Source organism: Miniopterus natalensis, chromosome 1 (assembly GCF_054644295.1).
Source record: "Miniopterus natalensis isolate mMinNat1 chromosome 1, mMinNat1.hap1, whole genome shotgun sequence".
In the NCBI taxonomy this organism is placed as follows: domain Eukaryota; kingdom Metazoa; phylum Chordata; class Mammalia; order Chiroptera; family Miniopteridae; genus Miniopterus; species Miniopterus natalensis.
The window spans coordinates 175,243,154-175,267,197 of NC_142081.1; the positions used below are offsets into that span (position 1 = coordinate 175,243,154).

General features: G+C 37.0%; 1 protein-coding gene across 2 annotated transcripts in view; it reads right to left on the reverse strand.

The window, feature by feature from the left end:
• Positions 1-24,044, reverse strand: part of GABRB1 (gamma-aminobutyric acid type A receptor subunit beta1) — a 292,998-nt gene that overhangs the window by 75,446 nt on the left and 193,508 nt on the right. For both annotated transcript variants that reach the window (XM_087816835.1, XM_087816833.1), the window contains exon 5: positions 2,091-2,173. In XM_087816835.1, coding sequence (XP_087672961.1) covers positions 2,091-2,173 — 83 coding nt within the window. The remainder of the gene's footprint in view (positions 1-2,090; positions 2,174-24,044) is intronic.

Genomic DNA, 24,044 nt, shown 5'->3' on the forward strand with positions numbered 1-24,044 from the left:
TCTCAAATGTTGGTAGAAATATTTACGTTACAGAGGTGTTCTATTCATGCCTAGCAAGTAGAAGGCAGTCTGTTTTTCCCCCCTTTCTCCCAAGTTCCTGCCTTTATAGACTCCTCATTACATGGATTCTTACAGACTCGAGTCTCTGCTTTGCTTTAGGTAAATATATTTAGGGACTAGAGTCCTGTGATCTGCTGTTGGGTCACTTTAATGATGGCCACCATCTGCCTGCAATCCTACCTATTAGCTGACTTTAGGGTCCCAGTTACTCTGCCTCATTCATCTGTCCAGACAGATGATTGCATCTTACTAAACTGCCTCAGTGATTATCATATGCCTGAGTCACCACCTATTGCCTGACACCATATTTTATGATTATTTTGGACTATCTGACTGTTTGTGCTTCCCCCATCCCTGCCCCACAAAAGTTACATTTTATTTCTGCCTCACTTATAGTTCTGTTTTGGTCATTATATGATATAATATAAGGATCTAAAAGTCATCTATTTTCTAAATATAAAATAAATTTCCTACTTAAAGAACAATATAACCTATAATAATAAAAAAACTCAATATCTATTATAAAATAAAATATGCATTTTAGGAGAAAATAAATGCTGATAATTTTAGCACTTGATAATTTACAACACGGAACAAATTCAAGTACTTGTCAAATTCATTACTTCTTTAAGTGAATGATGTAAACCATAAGGTCTTTGAATTTCGAAAGGATGTCATATCCTATAGCTGTCCAGCAGCAGTAAAGGTAAAAAAGTCACAATCCATGGAAGAGACGTCAAGGGTAAAAGGCAACCCATTGAAGCAACCCATGAGTTAACCTCTTTCCATGTCAGTTCCAAAAGCTAATGGTTTACTTGCTTAGCTTAAGTTCTGCCTTATCAACGATCACTGGCCATTAATAAGTGATTGAGTTCATATTTCATTTCTACCTTTTGAATTTGGTTGTCATTGGCATTTACACCAAAAGTCATCATCAATACGTTCACATAATAACACCTATCAACAACTTATTTATATAATGCATTTTAAAATTGGATTATTACTTAAATAGCTCATGAATTTTCTTGTTCATTCTAGTTTCTAGTGGTAGTAGATCAACATCTATGCCTGAATCTATATCTACATTAGCATCTTTATCTATTTCTATGTCAGCATTTAACAAAACTAGAAAATTAATGTAATCCCTTAATAACCAGATAATTGGGAGTACAGAACATTTATTCTTTAATAATACTATGAGGTCACCTGAAATTTTCCTATTTTCTTCTACTGTTTTGATGTTTGGATCTAGGAAGTATTTGAAATGATTTAAATAAGTATCTATTTCTCACACTACATTAGGTGGTATTGTAATGCTCTGAATTAGCTACTGTATCTTAAGGTGCCCCTTAAAACCAGGAAATAGCCTAGGCCTGGTATTAACAATAAATGGACTTAAATGCCTGTTTATTGATGGCTGTGAAACAATGAAACAAAGTTAATCAGATTAAATCTTAGTGACTAAAATATTCAAATTGTTAAGAAAGCAATCAATGAAAAACAGTCCAAGAGGACAAACCAAAACATATCAAGTCTTTGGCCCTAGGCTTGTAGGAATAACAAGCTTCATGATGCTTGTTATTCCTACAAAGAAAGACAAAGGCACACAAGACTATATACCATAGTGTTTTCCTAAATGGTAACAATTTACAGTTCTTCAGGCGGACAGACTTTAGAATCAAAAACAATTTCACAAAATCTTTACACATTAAAATGTTGCTCCCACTTGATAATGCAGCTTGGGTATTAGAACGCCCTGGGAGAAACTCTACTTTGAGAAGGAGAAAGCATGAGTTTATAAATTGTCTACTTAAACTGAGTAGGCTTTTCCTAATGGTTCAACAATTTAACTGCATTAATATGACTGTGGAGCCACACAGCTTAAGGGAAAATGTCGCTAGACTGGGAAACCCTTAAAAAGCTGGTAGTATAGCTGAAAGTATCCTAGTACCAATTATTCAGGGCAAGGTTGAATTTAATTGAGTCAAGCAAACACCCCTCTTTCTCATTCCCTTGTCCAAGTAACTCACAGCTTTCAATCTCCAGAGTGCAGTTTTGTTCATCCAGAGGATATCTCCGTAGATCCATCATACACGCAGCTGTGGTTGTGATTCTGTCAGGATGAGAGGGAGAAAGATAGCATCATAAGGTGAGGCTTTCATTTCCAGGCTTCCCAGCCCTGAATCATGCTACCAGTAGGCATTAAAATTTTGAGGTTGAAAATTTTGAAGACAGGCAGATTGAATTTGAGTCTTGCTTTGCTGCTGACTAGTGGTATGAGCTTGGGCTATTTAATTGATCTCCATGAGCCTCAGTCCCCTTATCCATCAGAATACCTACTGCAGAGAACGGCAGTGAGAATTAAGAGAGATGTGTGCTCCACAAGCGCTGGTCATTAGTATAGCTATTTTTATCCCACGGCCCTTCTTGTAGCAGCCTGGCAACGTCTCTGCCAATATGCGCAGCAAGTCCCTCCTATGAACAGCTCATCTACATTATGCACCAAAGACTACCTTCCTCTCCTGCTACAACCTAATAATAAAACAATAAAACAACAACACCAAAATCTGCCCTCCATAACTTTTGGTGCCTAACATTACCCACCGTTACAGAGATTTGTCAGATTCATCTCTGAGACCCTGGTCCCCCTATACTCAATCTAACCAGCAAAGGAACACTGTTTTAGGATTGGTGTTCACACCATATAGTTGCCAATTTCGGTTTAAGCAAACCTCAAGACCCTGACTCTAGATATCTTACCTGGGTTTCCCTTATCCCTCCATTTTCACTTGCCTGGGCTGTTTCTCTAGACTATGGAATCTGAGAATAACTTAAATTCTTAGGCTATCTACTCTTACAAACATTGCATATTACTATGGAATTGAAAACATACTTTTCTTTAAAAAATTTACATGCTCCTCTCTTACAAAGTAGTATGTAATCATAATTTAAAGAATTTAAAATATTCAAATTTAATAATAGAAAGTTTCCCTTCTACCTTAATCTCCAGGAGCTACAATATTGGAAATTTTCCATAAATATTCCATGTAAAAATATAAGCACAGCTATATCTTCGTATGGGATGACTTCTTAGAAGCTGCCTACCTGTTCTGAACCTTGCTTGTTTTCATTAACAGTGTATCTTGGAATTGGTTTTATATCAGCAAATAATAAGCTGTCTTAAAAATTTTACTGTGATGTGTTCAGCTGTACGGAAATGCCATAATTTATTTTCCCAGTCACCCTTTGATGGGCATTTACGTCTTCCTGTTTTTATTTTTACAAATGAAGATGCTCTGAATACACTGGTAGACTCTACTATGTCTCATTACATCTGTTGGCTATTTCTAGAAAGAGAATGGTTTAAAAAAAGGTAAATGTGTTTTAATTTTTGTCACATTGCCCTTGGTAGAGGTTGTACCAATTTTCACTCCCATCAACAGTGTATCTAAATCTGAAAAACTACTCTTCGTTCCTATGTGTTTTCGAGGCTGCCAAGGTGACTTATTGCTTTGGTCATGTGTGTTAACCTAACAGGAACCTTCTTCTTAAAAACACTGTTACACAAAACCCTAGCCCTTTCCAATTTCTCTTTGGCTTTCCTCAGGAAAGAAGAAAGCTCACAGCGTCGACACTGGGACATTCCCTTTGAAGCCTTTCTTAGGCAGGATGGTGGTCAGTTTAATCAGGTTTATTTGAGCAATAGGCAAGAACAAAAAAAATGTCAAGTTCAATTTTTAAAAACATTTCTTCAAAGTGTTTTACAAAAAATTTAAAGACTAGTTGTATTCCAGAATTTAGCACATGAAAGGATTTATGGGATAAATTCCTTCTTTCTGGATTCCTTCTTGCCTTTTGCTTCCATAATTACAGGAACTGGTTAATTTTTTCCACTTAAAACTATATCATACATATCTTTTGTTTTCTAAAAATACAATTTCACATTATTTTTATGGCCTGCATAATGTTTTAAACACACTTCATGAGACAACACAATAAATATTTTTAAATGCTTTAAAAAATTATCTTTCTACCCTACCATAGTATTTGTTTAACAGCTTCTTGTGAATAAAAAAATGAATATTACCTATAAATTACTAAAGTGTGGCCAGCTCTATGATCTCATGAATTAGCCAGTGGATAATTTTTGGAGATATCTGACAATATCTGTAGACAGTTTAGATTGTCAGGCTGGTGGTGGAGGCATGATGCTCACATCTAGTTGGTGGAGACCCAGGATACTGCTAAGCACCCTGCAAGAACCAGGAAAGCCCCCAACAGTAAAGAATTATGTTTCAAAATGTTAGTAGTGCCAAGGGTTGAGAAATTTGGCTCAATGGTGGTTTTTAAACCTTTTCCCTTGAGGAAAACACTAATGAAACATCTTATACAGAGGCTCACTATATAAAATACAAATGAATAAGTAAAAGCAGTATTTTGTTAATATAAAATTACCTTATAAGTTCAAATGCTGACATCTATTTTAATGAGCACACAAATTTGAAAGCAGGGAATATAATTAGGGCCTTAATTCTCACTCAGCAGCAACATTTTTCTGTTGTATTTTATTAGCATAGTATTGAGAAAATCCTAACAGTGAAACATTTGTTTCTAAAAATCTTACATGACCAGCCATAGGCTACCCTGAATTAGGTGAAAAACAAAAGTCTGTGTGCCAAGTAACCACCTCTATAATCAATGACACCTTTATAAATGGTTAGATACATTCACAAGTAGTTGATCTCTAGCAGGTGCTTAATGATGAATTAAAAGGAAGCTTTACTCGTTTCAAAGCAAAAATGCTCCATGTGCTGCATAAATTAACCTGGCTGCATAAGTTAATAGTGTGGTGGTTTTGAATGAATTAAAATGTATATACGACACAATATAGTGTACTTATTTTTTATTATAGTTTTAAATAGTTATAATATTTTAACATAAAATTAGAATTAATTATTATTTGTAAGAGTATTAAAGAGCTTAAGAGATACTTGAGAATATCATTTGAATCCCACTGGTCAGCATATCTCACTTAATTGACCATGTTTTCAGACACGTGTCGCCTGGTTAGTTAAGCACACCACATCTAAATCAGGACATGCATTGGAATCTTACGCTGAGCCACTGATTCACACGTTGTGAGGCTCTGGAGTATTTACAAAGCAATTTGAAAATCTAACAAAGCCTTGTGTGTCAAATGAAGAACTAATGTCTCATGTGTATGGGTCCTACAGCTGCAAGTAATAAAAAACCAACTTTTGGAAAGTATAACTGACCTTACTATTGCTATCTGTTATGACCAGTCCATTCAGTGGTCAATAGATATAAGAAATCTAATTGATATTATCTTGGGAAACCATACATCATACCAGAGGCTTGCCCATGACTTGATATTTTTTCAGCTATGATCTCCTGGATCAGTTAACTTCTTTTGCCCCAAATACCATTATGATACCAAGAAAAGTTGAGTAATCATAGCTCAGAAAGGGAAGGAATCAAGGCAGCTCGAAGAAACTGAGCTCTAGGAAGTGCCCGACTTCCTCTGGGAAGCTCTGATATTACTGAAACAACTTCCTTCTTGGGATCTATCTGCTCCAAATGGATAATTCCCCAGAGCATTTCATTGGCCCAACTTGGGTTAGGTGCCAACTCTTCCAAAATTATTTAGTAAGGGCTGGAAAGAAAGCCACAGATATACAAATATGGTCACCAGGGACCCAAAAGGATCCTGAGAAGGGAGGGATCATTGAGACTCAAACAGAAACCCCTCTGTGAGCAGGTATTCACAAATTCATGTTGTGGCCTGCAGAAATTTATGCAACAGTGTTGTCTCTGCTAATTAAAGCGTTTGGAATTTTTAGATTTTGTAGTGCTTATGGCTAAGTGAGCTGAGTGCCTTGAGCTCTTTATGAGAAAAAAAAATGCTGAGAAAGAATTCCCAGGATCATTAACAAAAAGAGAGATGTACTTAGACATCTCTTCTGCCTGCTGGGTGAGAGACAGCAGTGAACATCTCTAAGCATGACTGCTCCCTCCCTGCTTTTCCATTTGTTCACCTCGCCGAATGTAATTGCTCAGCAGTGGTTAGTCACCTCTGCAATTAATTAACACTCCTATATGGAAATGTGCTCACACTGTGGCTGAAGCAGCCTCATATTCTGAACCTATGGAATCAAAGGTGCCAGAGCTCACAAAACTGGATGGGTCAAGAGCTTCAAGATTAAAGTAATTTTTGAATTTTATTTTTAACTTTTCACACTCAAGTCATTCATTCTGAGTGTGTGAAAATATTACTGGCTGATAGCAAATGAAGGTACAATAGAGCAGTATCAGTTATAGCAAAGTATTAACTGACTGATTTTCTGAACGCAGACTTCCCAGAGGCACAGACTCATGACAGCGTAACATTCATCTGTCTTCCTTCAAAGACATTTAGAATGGCTTACATTATAATCCAATTTATTGACATTTTGAAGGTTAGGTCAGAACACGATAATAGGCTGTTAGAAGCTATGGTCCCCTGATACTTGGGAATGAACGGAAATCATATTGCTGTAGTATTCATTTATTAAGTTGTATTCTGCATGGTCACTGACCTTAAAAGTCACTGTAATTACAAATCATGTATATTTGATGTTTAAGGGCAATGTGACCCTCACTGCTGACAACACACAATCCAGGAGGAACTGGCCCATAAGTAACTTAAAATCTAGCTACACACACACACACAGGTACATATAGAGAGCACTTTGCCAATAGGAATGTGAACTTAAATAAATGAACAAATTATATACATATGATTGGGATTTCAATTTTACAGGGATGAGCTCCTAGGTTTTAAACTTAATTCCTGTAGGACTGTAACAATTTAATAGTATCTGTATTAAAAGAATATGAGAACAGAGAGGGGGGAAAGCCTGAAAATGCTGAATTCTAATCATACCCCTAAAATTGGTGAAATTGATTACTATTCATTTCCTTTCTTTTAAGCATATGTTTAATAAAGGTGAAATCATTCTGTGTTTAGCAATCTCATTTGCTGATTTTTGGGCAACCTTATAGGGGAGAATTTTAAGTCATTCCATTCTCCACGAGCACAATTTTCAGTGTCAGGATTTCGTTGCATAGATGCCCCGTGGTTTACTTACTGCTCCGCGATTGTGAGCCATCAGCCGGAGCTCTTCGGTACCACACTCCACTCCCCACTGCAGTCAATACTGCTCTTACGTCTTTATTTTTTGATTTCAGGTTTCTGCTTCCCTCCTCCCGCTCGGTTTTGTACTCTTAGTGCTGAATGTTGATGACACTCTTCTCAGTGCAATCCCAAGCAGTCATTTTCAGGTGATTAGCTCTATACCAAATGTTGTGTAAATGGGCTCATTTTTATTCATTTCTGTCGAGCTAGGGTGATTCATGAACCACTTTGTGAATATGAGAAGCAGTTCATAAATCAGAGTGGCCAGAGGTGGGCGAGCAAAAAACCCCCAAAACGTAATAATAAGGCAATAGTAATGAACAGATCCTTGTCAAGGATCCAGTGCCAGTCTCAGCCATCTTTTACCATAGATGTCTGGCTGAGTTCAAGACAGGCTATTTCCCCCCCAAATTACATCAGTATATTCATATATCTGTGAAGTATGAGAGCATGTATTAAATTTGTACTATGTCTAATGTTTCCTAAGAACAATTAGCTGAACTATGTGCTAGGGGGCAGAAAAAATAAGGTTACCTCCTCCAAATCAGAGCATCTTTATTCCATCATCTCAGTCATCAGGAATTTGTACGGTGGACAGATCATGAGGAATTAGGACAATAACAAGCCCTTAAACAATGGGAAGGGCCCTAGAAATTGAAGCAAAGGCAAAGCAAATGTTTCCTTGAATCGGATGCCCTGACTTGGTAGTGAGCAAGGACAGAGCAGTTACAAGGACTCAGACAGAGTCAGGAGGTCAAGTGAAGGCGCGGGTCTTCTTTCAGTTACTGCTTTTGGATTATTTGTAAAAATGCCCTATTGCTTTGCCACGTGATGATTTCTCCCAGAACAAAGAGCTGACACATTTACTAAAAGGTAATCAGAATAATCTTGAAAAGGCATTTCTGAAGGAGTGAAGTAATATTCAAGAGAGACAGAACGTTAAAATACTGCATTCTCAAGGCACGGCTTTCCCCTGAGAAACAAAAAAAATAAAGCAAAACCCCAAACAAATATAAGGCGGCTGTATACATTGTACAAAATTTTGAGCTCCCTATTGGAATGAGAGCAGGGCTTGAGAACATCATTCTTTTTCTTTTAAAATAATTCATACATTTTAAAACATTCTGAAAGTGGTGGAGAAACGTTCCTTCCACCACATCAGCCATTAGCACTGTGGTACATTTACATTCAGTCTCCCCCTTCCCATGTCTCCTGGATTTTTGCATGTTTGTAAGCACATTCAAGATTCTGTTTTCTTCCCTCTAATGTTTTTGTTTGTTTTGTTTGTCCTCACTGGAAGATATTTTTTCCATTGATTTTTTAGAGGGAGGGGATTGGGGAGAGAGAGAGAAAGAGAAACATCCATGTGAGAGACATGTTGACTGGCTGCCTCCCACACACACCCCGACTGGGGCCGGGGATCGAACCTGCAACCCAGGTACGTGCCCTTGACCAGGAATCGAACACACGGCCCTTTGGTGCTCGGGCAGACACTAACCACTGAACCACATCGTCAAGGGCTTGCCTTTAATTTTTAACGTCATAACATTTTCTTTCTTGGCATCAGGATTGCAATTTTTTGGCCAGAAAACAATATACTTATGGTGGACATTTAGATTGTTTGTTTAAAATAGGCTAAAATGAACATTTTCATGAATATAGGGCTTTCCCCACATTTTAGATTATTTCTTTAGGATAGAAACCCAATAGGCAGAATTACTATATCCAAAGATGTAAAAAAACTTTTGGCTTCTTGCAATATATATGGCCAAAACACTTTCTTAAAAGAATTTGTAATACACAGGAGTACTAATTTCCCTACCCTATTGCTTAGTTAGATGTTGTACCACTTTTTAATAGAAGAAAATTGATACTTTCAATGTATTTTAATTATTCACCTACTAACAAAGTATTTTTTAAAATTTTGCTTACAAATTGTATTTGGAACCATTCTTTCTCTAGAAACTAAAATAATTAGTGATGTATAATTTTATGATTAAAAGACCAATATTAAAATTTTACCAAATATCAGGAAAGAATGAAGAGAGTGATTATAGATTAATTTTGCTACTGCCCTGTTCTGTTAATTAAGTGAATAAATATATGTTGAATTTAATATGTATTTTCATGGTTTACTTTTGACATGTATTTTCCATGGTTTTACTGTTAATTTTTTTGAAGTATAATTATGGAAATAAAAATCTAAAATAAAACTTATATTGCCTTTTGGGGTTCATAATGAACACCATCAGAATTAAGCTAATTGAGAGGTGATCATGTTTTCTAAAAGGCAAAAATAGGAAGGGGATTTCATGTTTCCACATTAATGATGAAGCATTCCAGATATGGCAGTAATATAAAAAATATGATTTCTATCCCAGGGCTTTTGTAATACAAACACTTCCAAAATGGAGCTACAAAATGTAATTAAGTGTATTTTCTATTCATTTTTGCAAGTACAATGTTAAGTAGATAAACTCAGATGGTTCGGCTGTTCTGCACCTAGATGCCTGCCCACCTGCGACAAGGAGACAGCAGGGACACCTATTCATCAACACTCCTGGGACAGCAAGTGGGCAAAGGTCCCACCTCTCCACCGAGGCAAAAATGGATGCAGTGGGCTACTTAACAGAAGTCAAAATGCATAAACTAGATCTGTATGTATCAACATGGGTGTGCCTCTCATAGAGTTGTGAGGGGGGGGGAAACGCCCAGGAAGAATGCCTACAAAAACCTACATTTATTTAAAAATTTTCAGGACCAAATTATATTTCTTAGGAAACCACCAGAGTGTGTGTGTGAGTGTGTGTGTATAGTAAAAGACAAAAATAGGCATAGAAATGAGACACAGTGATTCTGGCATGGTAGCTGTGCTGGAGGAGGTAGAGGTAGGGGAGGAGAGAGGGTGAGATACAGATGGAATTGTACTAATCTCTGGGAGTTTTCCCTCCCTCCCTCCCTCCCTCCCTCCCTCCCTCCCTCCCTCCCTCCCTCCCTCCCTCCCTCCCTCCCTCCCTCCCTCCTTCCCTTTTTCCTCTCCTTTCCCCTTCCCTCCCTTCTCTTCCTTCCCTTCCCTTCCTTTCCTTTGTCCATCTTTCTGTTAACCTAATAGGGCAACACATTAACATATTTTTTAATCTGTCCATTGCCCTCCAATTTGATATCCTCAGATTAATGGATAATCATAATGACCACCACTACACTCACACTCTTATTTTTAAATGTTCTCAACTGTGTTTAACAACCTTCCTGTTCCCCATCCCAGAATTACCATAAAAAAAGTAAAGGAATTTAAAATTTCTCTCTCCCTCACATTGACTTTCTACCTAATTGGCATTTAATAGTGGCCATGATTATAATCTTCAGAAATGAGTTCCTTCAGTCAAGAAATCTATCAACATACATAGACCTTGGTTTTTGAAACTGATACATCATTCCTCACATTTCTCACCACAAGATCCCTTTGCGATTATACATTTATTTATTTAATTACTTGTTTCTTGTGTGACTGCTTGAATATGATGTTAAGTGCCACCAGGGAAATGACCTCTCAGTGATTTATTTACCAGCTTTCTGCTCAGTGTCTGGCACAGAACTGACGTGTAAATTAATGGTATTAATATGTAAGTTAAGGAAACACTGAAATCATTACTTCCCTAAAAAGACAGAAAAAGACCAGTATGATGTCTTTTCTTTTTTACAATAGTTAATTAATTAATTGTTCATAATACAGATGTCCCCATTTTCCCCCACTGACCCCCTCCACCCCGCACTCACTCCCCTCCCCAGGCCGTCACCACACTATTGTCTGTGTCCATGGGTTATGCATATAAATTCTTTGTTTAATCTCTTCCCCCCAAGTTCCCTCTGAGATTCATCAGCCTGTTCCATGCCTTTATGTCACTGAATCTATTTTGTTCATCAGTTTATGTTCTTTAGATTCCACATATAAGCGAGATCATGTGATGTTTGTCTTTCTCTGCCTGGCTTATTTCGCTTAGCATAATATTCTCCAGGTCCATCCGTACTGTCCCAAAGGGTACGAGATCCTTCTTCTTTACAGCTGCGTAGTATCCCATGGTGTGAATGTCCCACAGCTTTTTGTCCACTCATTTACTGGTGGGCACTTGGGCTGTTTCCAGATCTTAGCTATTGTAAACTGTGGTGCTATGAACATAAGGGTGCATATATTCTTTCTGATTAGTGTTTCAGGATTCTTAGGATATATTCCTAGAAGTGGGATCTCTGGGTTAAAAGGCAGCTCCATTTTTAATTTTTTGAGGAACCTCCATACTGCTTTCCATAGTGGCTGCACCAGTCTGCATTCCCACCAGCAGTGTACCAGGGTTCCCCTTTCTACACACCCTCGCCAGCATGTGTCATTTGCTGATTTGTTGATGGAGCCATTCTGACAGGTGTGAGGTGATACCTCATTGTGGTTTTAATTTGCATCTCTGATGATTAGACATTGAGCATTTTCTCATGTGTCTCTTGGCCATCTGTATGTCTTTTTTGAAGCAATGTCTATTCAGGTCCTTTGCCCATTTTTTAGTTGGATTGTTTGTCTTCCCCTTGCTGAGTAGTTATGCGTTCTTTATACACTTTGGAAATTAGCCTCTTATTAGATGCATCTTTGGCAAATATGTTCTCCCATACAGTGGGACTCCTTTGTATTTTGAAGCTGTTTTCTTTTGCTATGCAGAAGCTTTTTAGTTTGATGTAGTCCCATATGTTTATTTTTTCTTTTGTTTCTCTTGCCCTAGGAGATGCATCGGTGAAAATTCAACTATGTGGGATGTCTGTGACTTTACTGCCTATGTTTTCTTCCAGGATTTTTATGGTTTCGTGACTTAACATTTAAATCTTTTATCCATTTTGAATTTATTCTTGTGTATGGAGTAAGTTGATGATCTAGTTTCATTTTTTTACATGTACCTGTCCAATTTTCCCAACACCACTTATTGAAGAGACTGCCTTTACTCCATTGGATGCTCTTGCCTCCTTTGTCAAATATTAACTGACCATAATAGTGTGGGTCTATTTCTGGGGTCTCTGTTCTGTTCCATTGATCGATATGTCCATTGTTGCACCAATACCAAGTATGCTGTCTTTATTAAAAATTTATGCCAATGTTGGTTGGAATACAAGTTTAGGATAAAGATCCATTTCCCTCATCCTGATTCAATTTCTTATTAGAAATCATCTTTGCTAAATATACAGCCACAGAATATAGTCAGTTGGATAGTTTCTAGGACCATGAAGCTGCTCAACGTATGCTTAAATTAAGCCAGATGTCATGGACCTCTCACCTGTTACAATTTTAAATGCTATATAGCTTAGCTTAGGAGAGAAATGGTTATAACACTGGTATTTACATTAAATAGTCCAAATGACAACATAGGTTCAGACACTCTTTCTTCTCTTACTTTTGAGAATGCACAAAGAGTAGGGCCTCAAGGTACAGAAAGTTGGTTTCCATTCCAAGAGCAAAATGAGTATTGTCCTTGCCAAGAGTGTGAAAGGGTTAATATGGGTCAGACTTCCTCTCATGCTAGGCTGCAGTTTTCCATTTGAAAAGCAAATATTTACATGGCATGTGAGGATTTTAAAAACATCATTAAAACATCAATTTTACATCAGCATTATTAGAATGCTAACTTCAAAAGCAGTTAATAATGAATAACTCATGTTGTCTGGTTGATTTTTCAACTTAAAAAGCGAAGAAAAATGAAGGAATGCTTAGATAATCTAAGACCTAAAGAACATAAACGGACATAAAGAAACTTAAAAATATCTTGTAACAAGAAGTAACATGATGTTCTTCTCACATATGTAAAACAATTTATAAATAGCACACCTTCAATATTTAAAGTATAATTCTAACTATTGTCATTATTCTCCATTGAATATTAATAATGCATACTTATCTATATTTACATCCTTTTATATGCAAGTACATAATTTATAGGTATACCTCAAAAGGGCTGTGATTTGTTTATTAAAAGATAAGTGCAAGTAAATGACATAATTCACAGAAGTTCTATGAATTACCTGCTATTTTAGGGTAGTCCTTTTTCTTTTTTAAATATCTCTTTATTGATTTCAGAGAGGAAGGGAAAGGGAGAGAGAGAGAAACATCAACGAGAGAGACATTGATTGGCCCCCTCTGGGGATCGAGCCTGCACCCGGGCATGTGCCCTGACTGGGAATCGAACCAAGATCTCCTGGATCATAGGTTGATGCTCAACCACTGAGCCACGCTGGTTGGGATAGTCCTTCCTTGCTAAACAAGTTTTAGTCTCTAGAAATTCAGAATAAATAAATGTACATTACTGGTGCCAGGTGGGTAGTAGCCTTATTGGGGGGATCACTTCATAAGTTATATAAATGTCTACCATTATTCTCTATACCCGAAACTAATATAATATTGAATGTCAACTGTAATTTAAGAACTCTAAAAAAATAAGTTAAAATAAAAAGCATGAAATAGAAACAAAAACAAAATAAAAACAAGCAAACATACAAAACACACTTTTGTCAATGCTTTTCCCTGCTCTCTCCGCCTCCTGACCAACCCTGGTGCTTCCCCATGTGACCCTCTGTGGGGTGGTGTGCTTCTCCTCTTGGGAACTGTGAGCACAAACTATCTTTTCAGTGGCAGCTGTCTCCTGATCTGTTGGCCTCACCATAACTTAATAACTTTAAAAATAGGAAAAAAACCCCAAATGTACATTTCCTCTTATCTTCTATTTTCTACCATCATTTCTCAAATTAACTAAATAAAAAAACAAGAAACCCTGAAATCCCTAAGCACACTCTATTCAGAAACAATACATAAGCACATATATGGATTGCTGAAGTTAAAACATGTTCTCTTTAACAAGGGAAATGATATGTGTGTGTGTGTGTGTGTGTGTGTGTGTGTGTGTATATCTTTGCCTATGTTACATTAAATATAAAGTGATTCCTTTGATCATTACCCTTGAGAATAATAAAATTCATAGTGACCATTTTTAAGTTTATGGAAACCTGAATGTTCCTATTAACTCTGCTAATTAATTACACTGAATAAAAGATTATTTTAGCCGGGCCAGGAGTGGCTCAGCGGTTGAGCGTCGGCCTAGGATCCAGAAGGTCAGGGTTCGATTCCCGGTCAGGGCACATGCCAGGGTTGCAGGCTCCATCCCCAGTCGGGGGCGTGCAGGAGGCAGTCGATCAGTGACTCTCATCATTGATGTTTCTATCTCTCTCTCTCCCTCTCCCTTCCTCTCTCTAAAATCAATAAAGGTATATATAAAAAAAGACTATTTTAGCATGGATCAGACTGACATCTCAGAGGGATGGAGGGGGGAGAGGAGGAGAGGGGGAGGGGGGAGGGGGGCCGGGGAGAGATTAATCCAAGAATTTAGATGTATATATGCACAACCCAAGGACATGGACAATGGTGTGGGGAGGGGAGGGGGTGGGGAGGGGTGGAATGGTTCACTGGGGAGAAAAAGGGACATTTGTAATATTTTGAACAAAAAAAAAGCCTATTTTATTACCTTGACTATTTAAATGAATAAATACATCATGCAGTCTTATTATTCAAAAAACTGCATAAGTTAGAACTGCATTTTGGTGAAAACAATTATATTAATAAGCAAATTCAAAATGCTATATCCAGTAAACTTATTATTAAATTCTAATTATTTATTAAGAAAATATTGTGCAATAAACATATTGAACTTAATTTTGAATATCCATATACATAATAATTTGGGTTTAAAAAACATGATGCCTCAGAGAAAAGAATTCCTGAATTTTGAATATTTAAAAATATTTGAATGAAGTTTATTAGTTTAATATTTATGAATCTTGTACTAATTAATCATTAATAATCTTAGAGCAAATGGTATATTTGAGAACATTCAGAATTTATAACATCACTTTTTGTAAATAGAAGTTATTACTGATAGAAGTGTAAATAACATCTCCCTCTTAAAAATCAGGTCTTAAAATTTTACATTCAAATTTTCTACAAAAAATTGCTTTATATAATAGAGAAATTTATATGCTACATTTAATACAGCGAATCGAAAAATGAGAGTGGAAGAAATAGTGTTGGGTACTTTGCATACATTATCTTCCCAAATAATCACTATCCCTCCATGCTGGGAATTGTTGGGTCAGAAATCTGTTATATCAGAGGAGGGAAACATATTGTGACCATTAGTTCTGTGATCCAAATTTACTCTTGACATAAATTTATAAGCAGTCTGTTTCTTGGTAGCTATAATTCAGGAAGTCCTTTCTCATTTTCTAGGGAAACTTGTGAAAGATTTTGAAATGAACCAGAAAGTTTAGTAGATATCTTTGTCTAGTGGTCAGGGTAATCTCATGTCTAATTGTCTTCGAGATATTTTGCAACTCTGTACATGATAGAAAAATGATAGTAATTTAAGTGATACTTATCTATAGAATTGCAATGGTAATTGATTATTGCCTTGTGGATATTGGCCAGTTTTGACAGTTTGCATGTATTTATTAATTCTGTTCAGTGTGCTATGTCTTTTCAGTGTATCCATCCTTGGATTTCCCCTTGAACTGGTTGTAACATCTTACTAGGTCTCTTATTAATGAGTAAATTGAAATCTTTGACATATGTTTGTTTTATATTTTTATATGATTTTATTCTTTTAAAATAATTTTCCTTTTATAGCTTTGGAAGTAATCTATCAAGATGACTAATGGATTTACCTAACAGAGCCAGGAAAAATGTGTTGCCAGAAAGATGTACCTTACTGGCAACTTGAGCTCAGGCATGTCTTTCCTTGGTTCCCAGAGGTAAAACACATATTTATTTTAAGGTGAAACTAAAAAACATAAGTTTGCTGACTCTGTTTTCTTCTTTTCTTCCCCTCTACTGACTTTTTGTTTTGTTTTGTTTCTGGTTTGCTTACAGCCAATATGTTATTTCCTGTTGGTGACAGCAATGATTGAGAATTGGTTTCATGGTCTGACCGTGTAATGATTTCTGTAAGTAGGCTAATGGATTATGGAGTTAGAGGTCTACACTCTGTTGGATAAGAGACAACAGAGGGTTTCATTTGTTAGTCTTTTTTGTTTGTTTTATCTATTTGTCCACTTTGAGCTCAAGTCAATTAAGAATCTTGTGCCCAGTGGAATGGAAAGCAGCTGTTTGATATCTAGATCATGAATTTTTGTGTTTCTATATTTACTTTTGACCTGTAGCAAAAGTGTAGATCTGAATTTATAAGCACTCTACATGTCTTTGTATCTAGAATTCAAAAAGGACTTTACCTTTCATTATGAGAGTATTAATAAATTAGATTATAAAGTCTTACTATAAAGGAGCTCTGTCCTGATTGGTTTATTTAGGTAAATAAATCCTAATGTAAATAAAATATTTCTAAGTCTCCCCCCAAAAGAAAAACTTAAATTTTAACATTTTAAATGTTCTAGACTTAAACAAAATATTCTCTTTATAAAAACTAACACAGAGCCCAGCCGGTGTGGCTCAGTGGTTGATCATTGACCTATGAACCAGGGGGTCATGGTTTGATTCCCAGTCAGAGCGCATGCTCAGGTTTCCAGTTTGATCCCCAGTAGGGAGTGTGCAGGAGGCAACTGGCCAATGAGTCTCTCTCATCATTGACATTTCTGTCTCTCTTCCTCTCCCTTCCTCTCTCTGCAAACAATAAAAAGCATATTATAAAAAAACAAAAACTAACACAGAAACATTTTAAGGATCCAAATTCACCTAATTAAGAGAAAACTTTGGTAAATGGACCTAGCTTAATAATTTGGTTTAATGTAAAACAGCTATCTCTTTTCTGATTTATCAGTATTAAGTATAATGCAAGCATACATTTTGTTCTATCTTGGTTTGCTTTCCCTAAACTTATACAGGTTTCCTGATCAAAGGTACTAACATTAATGAGTTCTGCTAGTCTGCTGGAGTACTTACGTAGGAGAGAGTTTTCAATTTTCCACTCCCCAGATTTCTTTGTGAAATACAAGTTCATTTATTTGGTTAGAAGTTATAATAGGATGGTGTGACTATTCTAGGAGTAATAGTGACAAAGAAATATACTTGTATATGTGCATCTTTTTTCATTCAAGAAAAAAGGAATAGTTTTATTCTGAAGTTATACTTCTCAAATTCTTGGTCTTCAGGTCCATTTATACTCTTAAATCCCACCAATATTTACCATGTTTAAAATTAAAACTGAGAAACAAGTTTAATATGTATTTATCAATTCATTTTAAGAGAGCACGATGAGTGCATTGCATGTTAACATCTTGATGTTGTTATGAAAATGGTTTTGACCACATAGATCGAGGGATAAAGAAGCATTGCCCTAAGTAAGGTGAAGTGCAGGTAAGTTCCAGAACATGAAAGAACGTGATGAAGGACAATCATCAAACACAATGAGTTGACAAACTATGAAATGTATGACAATTTTAGCAAAGTTTGACTAAATCATGGTAGGTTTGCTTACTTGATTTACTGATTAATACTTTCCCTACAGTGTAAAAGTTTATTCTTTACCTTCTGTGTAATCAGTTACTTAGATAGCAAAGACTCCGTCTCTTAATTTTCTGTGTTTTATATTGACTTTATTATGTCCTGCATTATTAAAAAAATAAGGACAACAAAGCTTGCCCCCATGACCCTACCTCAAGCAAATGCTCAAATCTCTAACAACTTGATTTTGCCATTCTTTTTTTTTTTTTTTTTTTAATATATCTTTATTGATTTCAGAGAGAGGAAAGGAGAGAGAGAAACATCAATGATGAGAGAGTCATTGATCGGCTGCGTCCTGCACGCCCCTGACTGGGGGATCGAGCCCACAACCCGGGCATGTGCCCTGACCGGGAATCGAACCCCGATCGCCTGGATCCTAGGTCGATGCTCAACCGCTGAGCCACGCCCGGCTGGGCAATTTTGCCATCCTTAAATCAGATAATATATATCAACATCTGCATCTATACCTAAGTATCTTTTACATGTAAAGTATCTTTTGATTTTCCCAGAGGGCTCTTGAAAAATCACGTAATAATTTTATAAGACTGCACGTGAAGAGCTGTCAAGTGGGAAGATGTGCTCAGCCTGCTCCCAATTAAGTTTACATAGGTAAAATGTTATCACTCTAAATATTTCAGACAGTGAAGGCCTTATGGGAAGTCCCTGGGAATGTGTCAGTGCTCTTGCTTTCCATAATAAGTATTAACCTCAGAAGAAACACTGTTCAAAAGTCTTACCAAATAGTTCTCTCTAGTTTTCCTATGTTTACCATATATGTCCTATATCTATCCAAGTTTTGATGGTGCTTTGTCTAAAAATATTAAGCAACAATAGTATAATGTTTTCAGTCATGATTTCACTTACTTTTAAAAATGTTTAAATCTGCATCTTCTAGAAAGTCCCATTCTGGCCCCACATGTGCTATTGAGATTGATTTCTAGACAAAACTGCAAAGTAGAGATAATCATTCAGCATTTCTTGCTGCATTTGGGGGTATATACCTCATCTGCTAGATCTTCTGAATTTCAGCACAACTGAGTTCCATTCCCTGAAGGCTCCCATTATGCCTCGCTATCTCATTACTACTTCTGGGTCATGCAATTCTTCCTACAAAAGTCCCAAGGCTAAACACTGGTGGGGGTCAGGTTTTGGACTCATCTGTCTCTTGTTATGGCTTAACTCTCCAACCTCGTCTACTACGTGTAGAGACAGTAAGGTTGATAAGCTGTCCTGTAGCACACTCAGGCTCCCATGGCTTACCCAGTGTTCCTCTATGATTTTCACAGTTGAATCTACTAATTGGTAGACTAAATTCCTAAAAAAATAAGACACATACTATTTTAGGGAGTGGACAATCTACCATCGTAAGCACAGATAAAAGACCAATAAAAAATAAAAAATAAAAATATTGTGTGGTGGAGTTTAATTTTCTTGGAATGCAGGCTGACAGTTGAGAACAGAATAGATAGAGATCAATGACTCTGTCACTTCCTTTGATCTGTTATAATCAATGAGAAATCTCCCCACCCCTACCAGCAATAGCTGTGAAGTCTTCCATTTGATTACCACCACTTCAGGTTTGACTTTTAACTGTGATGTAATGAGATTGCTATGTGTCAGTTGGATGTTATTTCAAAGATATAATGAACTTTTTTTTTTTTTTTAAATGAGCTCATTTAAAATAATAGCTTTAAAATGCAAAATGGAGAAAAAAATGGCAGAAATGAAGACTCTTGAAAATGTGGCATTTTTTTGTTTGTTTTCACTCAGACAGAATGGGGAATTGAAAGGGTCTCTGTGGACTGACAGTCTCTGTTTCACATTATCACAGATGATAATAGATCCTCAGGGAAAAGTAAAAAATCCCTCCATTGCTGATGTGCATGTCTCCCTGGCTCTGAAGATAAAAACTCAGCTAGAAAAAAAGCCTCTGGTGCTGATTCTTCACTCTCTCACTTGTACTCATTGGTCCTTTCTATGCAAGCCACTATGTTGGTGAATGCATGTAAAGCAAAACATACACAATGTACATATGGGATATGTAATATTAGAAATATAAGATATGGATGTAATCTTTGTCATTAAGAATGTGAACTCTAGATAGACTCTTTATGTTCATAGCCAGGCTTCTTTAGCTATTAATCCTGGGCTAGTCACCTGATTTCTCTGTGACTCAGTTTCCTTCTTTCCAAAAAAAGAATACCTGTAAAACATTTAGAAAATTGCCCTGAAGGGCAAGGGCTCAATTAATACTTGCTTTATTATTATGATTAAATTACCGTAAGGAGTCTCCAAATCACTAAACATCTCAGATATGAACCTGATACTTTCCAGGAGCTCCTAGATCCTAGGAAAACATCACTAGGATAGAAGTCTTATCTTTAAGGTGAAAATTATCTCATGGGATGTACAGCCATAGCCCATCAGTGCTCTGTGATTGGTATTAGAGTAGATGCGTGTCTGGGGAATGTATGAGCTATCATTGCTGCATAAAAATTACCCCCAAACTTAGCAGCTTAAAACAATAAAACATTTGTTATCTCACAGATTTTGTGGACCAGGAATGTGGGCTTAATGTAGTTCGGTGCCTCTGCCTCAAGGCCTTTCAATCAAAGTGTTGTTGGCTGAGACTGTGGTCTTATCCGAAGGCTCAAGAAGCAGGATCTACTCCCAAGCTCACACACATGGATGTTAGCAGGATTTAGTTCCCTGCTGGTTGTTGGCTGGAGCTCTTCCTTTTCTTTGTCACACAGGCATTTCCATAGGGCAACTCTCAACTGGCTTCCATGAGAACAAGTGAGAAATAGCAAGAAAGGGACAACTGGACAGGAACAAGAGCCTTTTTGAAACCTAATCTCAGAAGTGACATATCACTTTTGCTACACTCTGTACATCTGAAGTGTCACTAGGCATGGCCTTACTCAAGGGAAAGGAATTACATATTATGTGAAGACCAAAAGGTAGTGATCACTGAGAAACATTTTAGAGGCTGCCTAACACAGGGCCCAGTGCTGAAACAAAGAGCAGAAATGGGAAGTATAGTAGCATGAGCTGGGCTTTAGCGCATAAGTACTCATAGGATATATGTATGGGAGTGTCATTCTAGGTAGGGAGAATAAAGCATGTGCAGAAGCACGCGATGCAATCAGGTGTCATGTGAGAAATTATCTTGATGCCACAGTAGCTTCCAAGGACACTAATAAGCCAATTTCCCAGAGGTCATGGAACAGAAAAATTCACAGACCAAATTAAAATACTAGAATTTAAAATGTAGGGAGAAGCAATACAAAAGGTACGGGGCAACCTATGATTAGGATAGGGTGCAAGTAGGTATAAGAACTTCACTACCTGAATTCTGGGATATACATGTTTCACTAATAGTAAAAATTATCCCCTTATCCAAACATGTCTTATAACTTTGCTCTGAAAAAATGTCCAGAATTGATTCAAGGACTAGACATTGTATTTCATTGCCATGACTATTCAGTCTCCTTAGGTTAGATTAGTCCTTTGCCTTTTTTTTCCTCTTTCCAGACACTGACATATTTTAAGAGTTCAGGTCAGATATCTTGTAGACTGTCTCACAACCTGGATTAATTTTACTGTTCATCAAGGTTAGATTCAGGTTTAACATGCGTGGTAAGATCATTTACTTAGGGGATGTTATATGCCCCTCATTGCTTCAAATCAAAAGGCATTTAGTATACGTTTATATTAATACTTGTGATGCTCAGTGAGATCACTTGGTTAAGGTACTGTCTGCCTCTTACTCTATCTAGATCATATGGTTTATCATTTGAACCACTTTTTCATCTAGATTCAACTCCTCTGAATCTATCTAGAGTAGACATTGCTTGTTGGCACACCAATTGCCAGCCTTTCCTCAACACTCTGGGGAACTCCACTTCCTCTAAGAGTATCAGTGAGATGTAGAAAGTTTGCTGGCGCTTCTAGGAAAGATTTTGCTTTCCTAATAAAAGGCACTGCTAAAATTGGCACCATTCTGTCCTCTGCTCTCTTCTTATTGGATCAAATGCAAATAGGGTAAAAAAACAAAAAGATTTGCATAGAGACTGGTCTTATCACCTTCATTGGTTGCTAAGCCAATGTCCACAGCCATCTACTTTTAGACTTCACTGTGTGTCATGGCTGTCTAGGACAGTTTCACTCCAAATTCATGGTTGTCAACCTCAGTCATGCCCTAAATCCAATTCTATATTCCTTTAATTCTCTTTGGTGAACTCTCTCTCCTATTGGACTCAAACAACTATTCTAAATGTTTTTTATTCTTATTAAGTTCCCTAGATGACAGCCACCACATACAAGATATTGCCTACCAGATACCCTCAACAAGAAAAGTGAATCCTCTTCCCTTCACCTACCTGCTACATACCCATCCTTACCCTTCTATATGAGGTAAAATCCTCAACTGTTTCCACAGTCCTATCCCTTTTCACCAACCCTGGACCTTAATCAGTCAATGATCTATCTTGTCTTTCATATCTTCTACTTGCCCTTTGCTGAAATATTTCCTTCATTATACCCTATGCACATTTTCCAGACTTTGCAATACAAACAGACATACAAATAAACAACAACAATAAATAACAATAACAAAATCTTTCTCTTGGCCATGCCCCCTGTTCTAGCTATTGCCTTCCCCCTTTCCTTCTCTTGTTGGAACTTCTTAGAATAGTGTCTGCATGCTCCTTTTACCACAAGATCAATGACTGCATTTAGCCTTCTGCACTCAGAGATCATCACTGACTGTCATACTGTCAAATTCAATGGCCACCTTTCAGTTCTTACCTTACTAAATGTCTCTGAAGCACAAGACACTGTTGATGACTTACTACTTCACAAAATTCAATTTTCTTTGTTTACATTCTACTGCTCCTTTCTTTGTTTTCCTCCCTTTCTTTGACTTTCCCATTTCTTCTTTAATGGACTCCCTCTGATTTGTCTTCCCCTTAAATAATGGCATTGCCCTCGGTGTCTGCTTTAGCCCATTGCTCTTGTGGTATATATATGTACTGGTAGATTCAATGTTGTACTTGCTCTCCCCTTGTCTACATTCAACTATTTTTTTCTGACTACTAGCCACATTGACCAACATTGGCTAGAACCCCACCAAGAGATGCTTGGCTGCTGACCTACAGAAGTGACAGCTCAGCAGAAACAGCACATTTTTATTGACTTTTCACCAGTTTCCCCTTCATTGTCCCACACTGGATGCTGAAAGTATTGGTTTCCCAGATCCTCCTGTGATATCCAACTCATCAACTCCCATGAGTGCTGTAGGAGACCTCATTAGAGACTGTTTTTTTGCTCCAGAACCCCCATCTGGACTATAATGTCCCAGATTCTCCACCAAATGAGTAAGGTCTTATTTCTTTAATAAATCCCTTATTCCCAAATACTCATGATAACCCTGTTTGTACTCTGACACTACCACCTACCTGGACATTATTTAAAAGAAAAGTAAACTTTGCTTTTATTTCAGGTAGTGTGTTTCCAATGCATGAATCTAACTGTATCTTTATCAATTTAGAGAGGAACATTAGGAGTTCTGCTTTGGACGCATTGATTTTGAGATGCCTACTGACTTTGAAGTGGAGGTTTTAAATAAGCAGGTGAATAATAATTCTGGGGCTAAGTGAGAGATCAGAATTAGGGATAGAAATTTGGAAATAATCAGCATACAGATAATATTGCAAGCCATGTAACTGGTTGTAAATTGAGAAAATTATTAGGGACTGAAGGGGAATCTAACATTTACAGATCTGGCATGGAATAAAAAATTAGTAAAGGTGATTGAGAAGAAGTGGTCAGTCAGTTAGGAAGGTGTAATTAGAGGCTACAGGGTGTGACATCCTCAGAACAAGAAAATATAATGTTTTAAGAAACAGAGCTTGAGTCAAATGTTCCTCAGAGGTCCAGTAAGATTGATACCTTTCTACTGAAATTAACAAGATGGGGTTCACTAACCACCTTGACTAATGGAGTGGTGGGGAGGACACCCAAAAGAAATGGAGGCAACTCTTCTAGTTACTTTGACATAAAGTATAAGATGCAAACTAGAGTGTGCAGGGTCAAAATGGATATTACAACATGTTTGTATGCTGCAAAGAATAGTCTAAAAGAAAAAGGGAAATTTGCTGATGTAGGAAAGAAAGGTAATTGTAGGTAACTGCAGGGGCAAAGTCTCTGAGTAGCCAGAGGGTATGGAAGCTAATACATAAGTAGAATCCCCGGCCT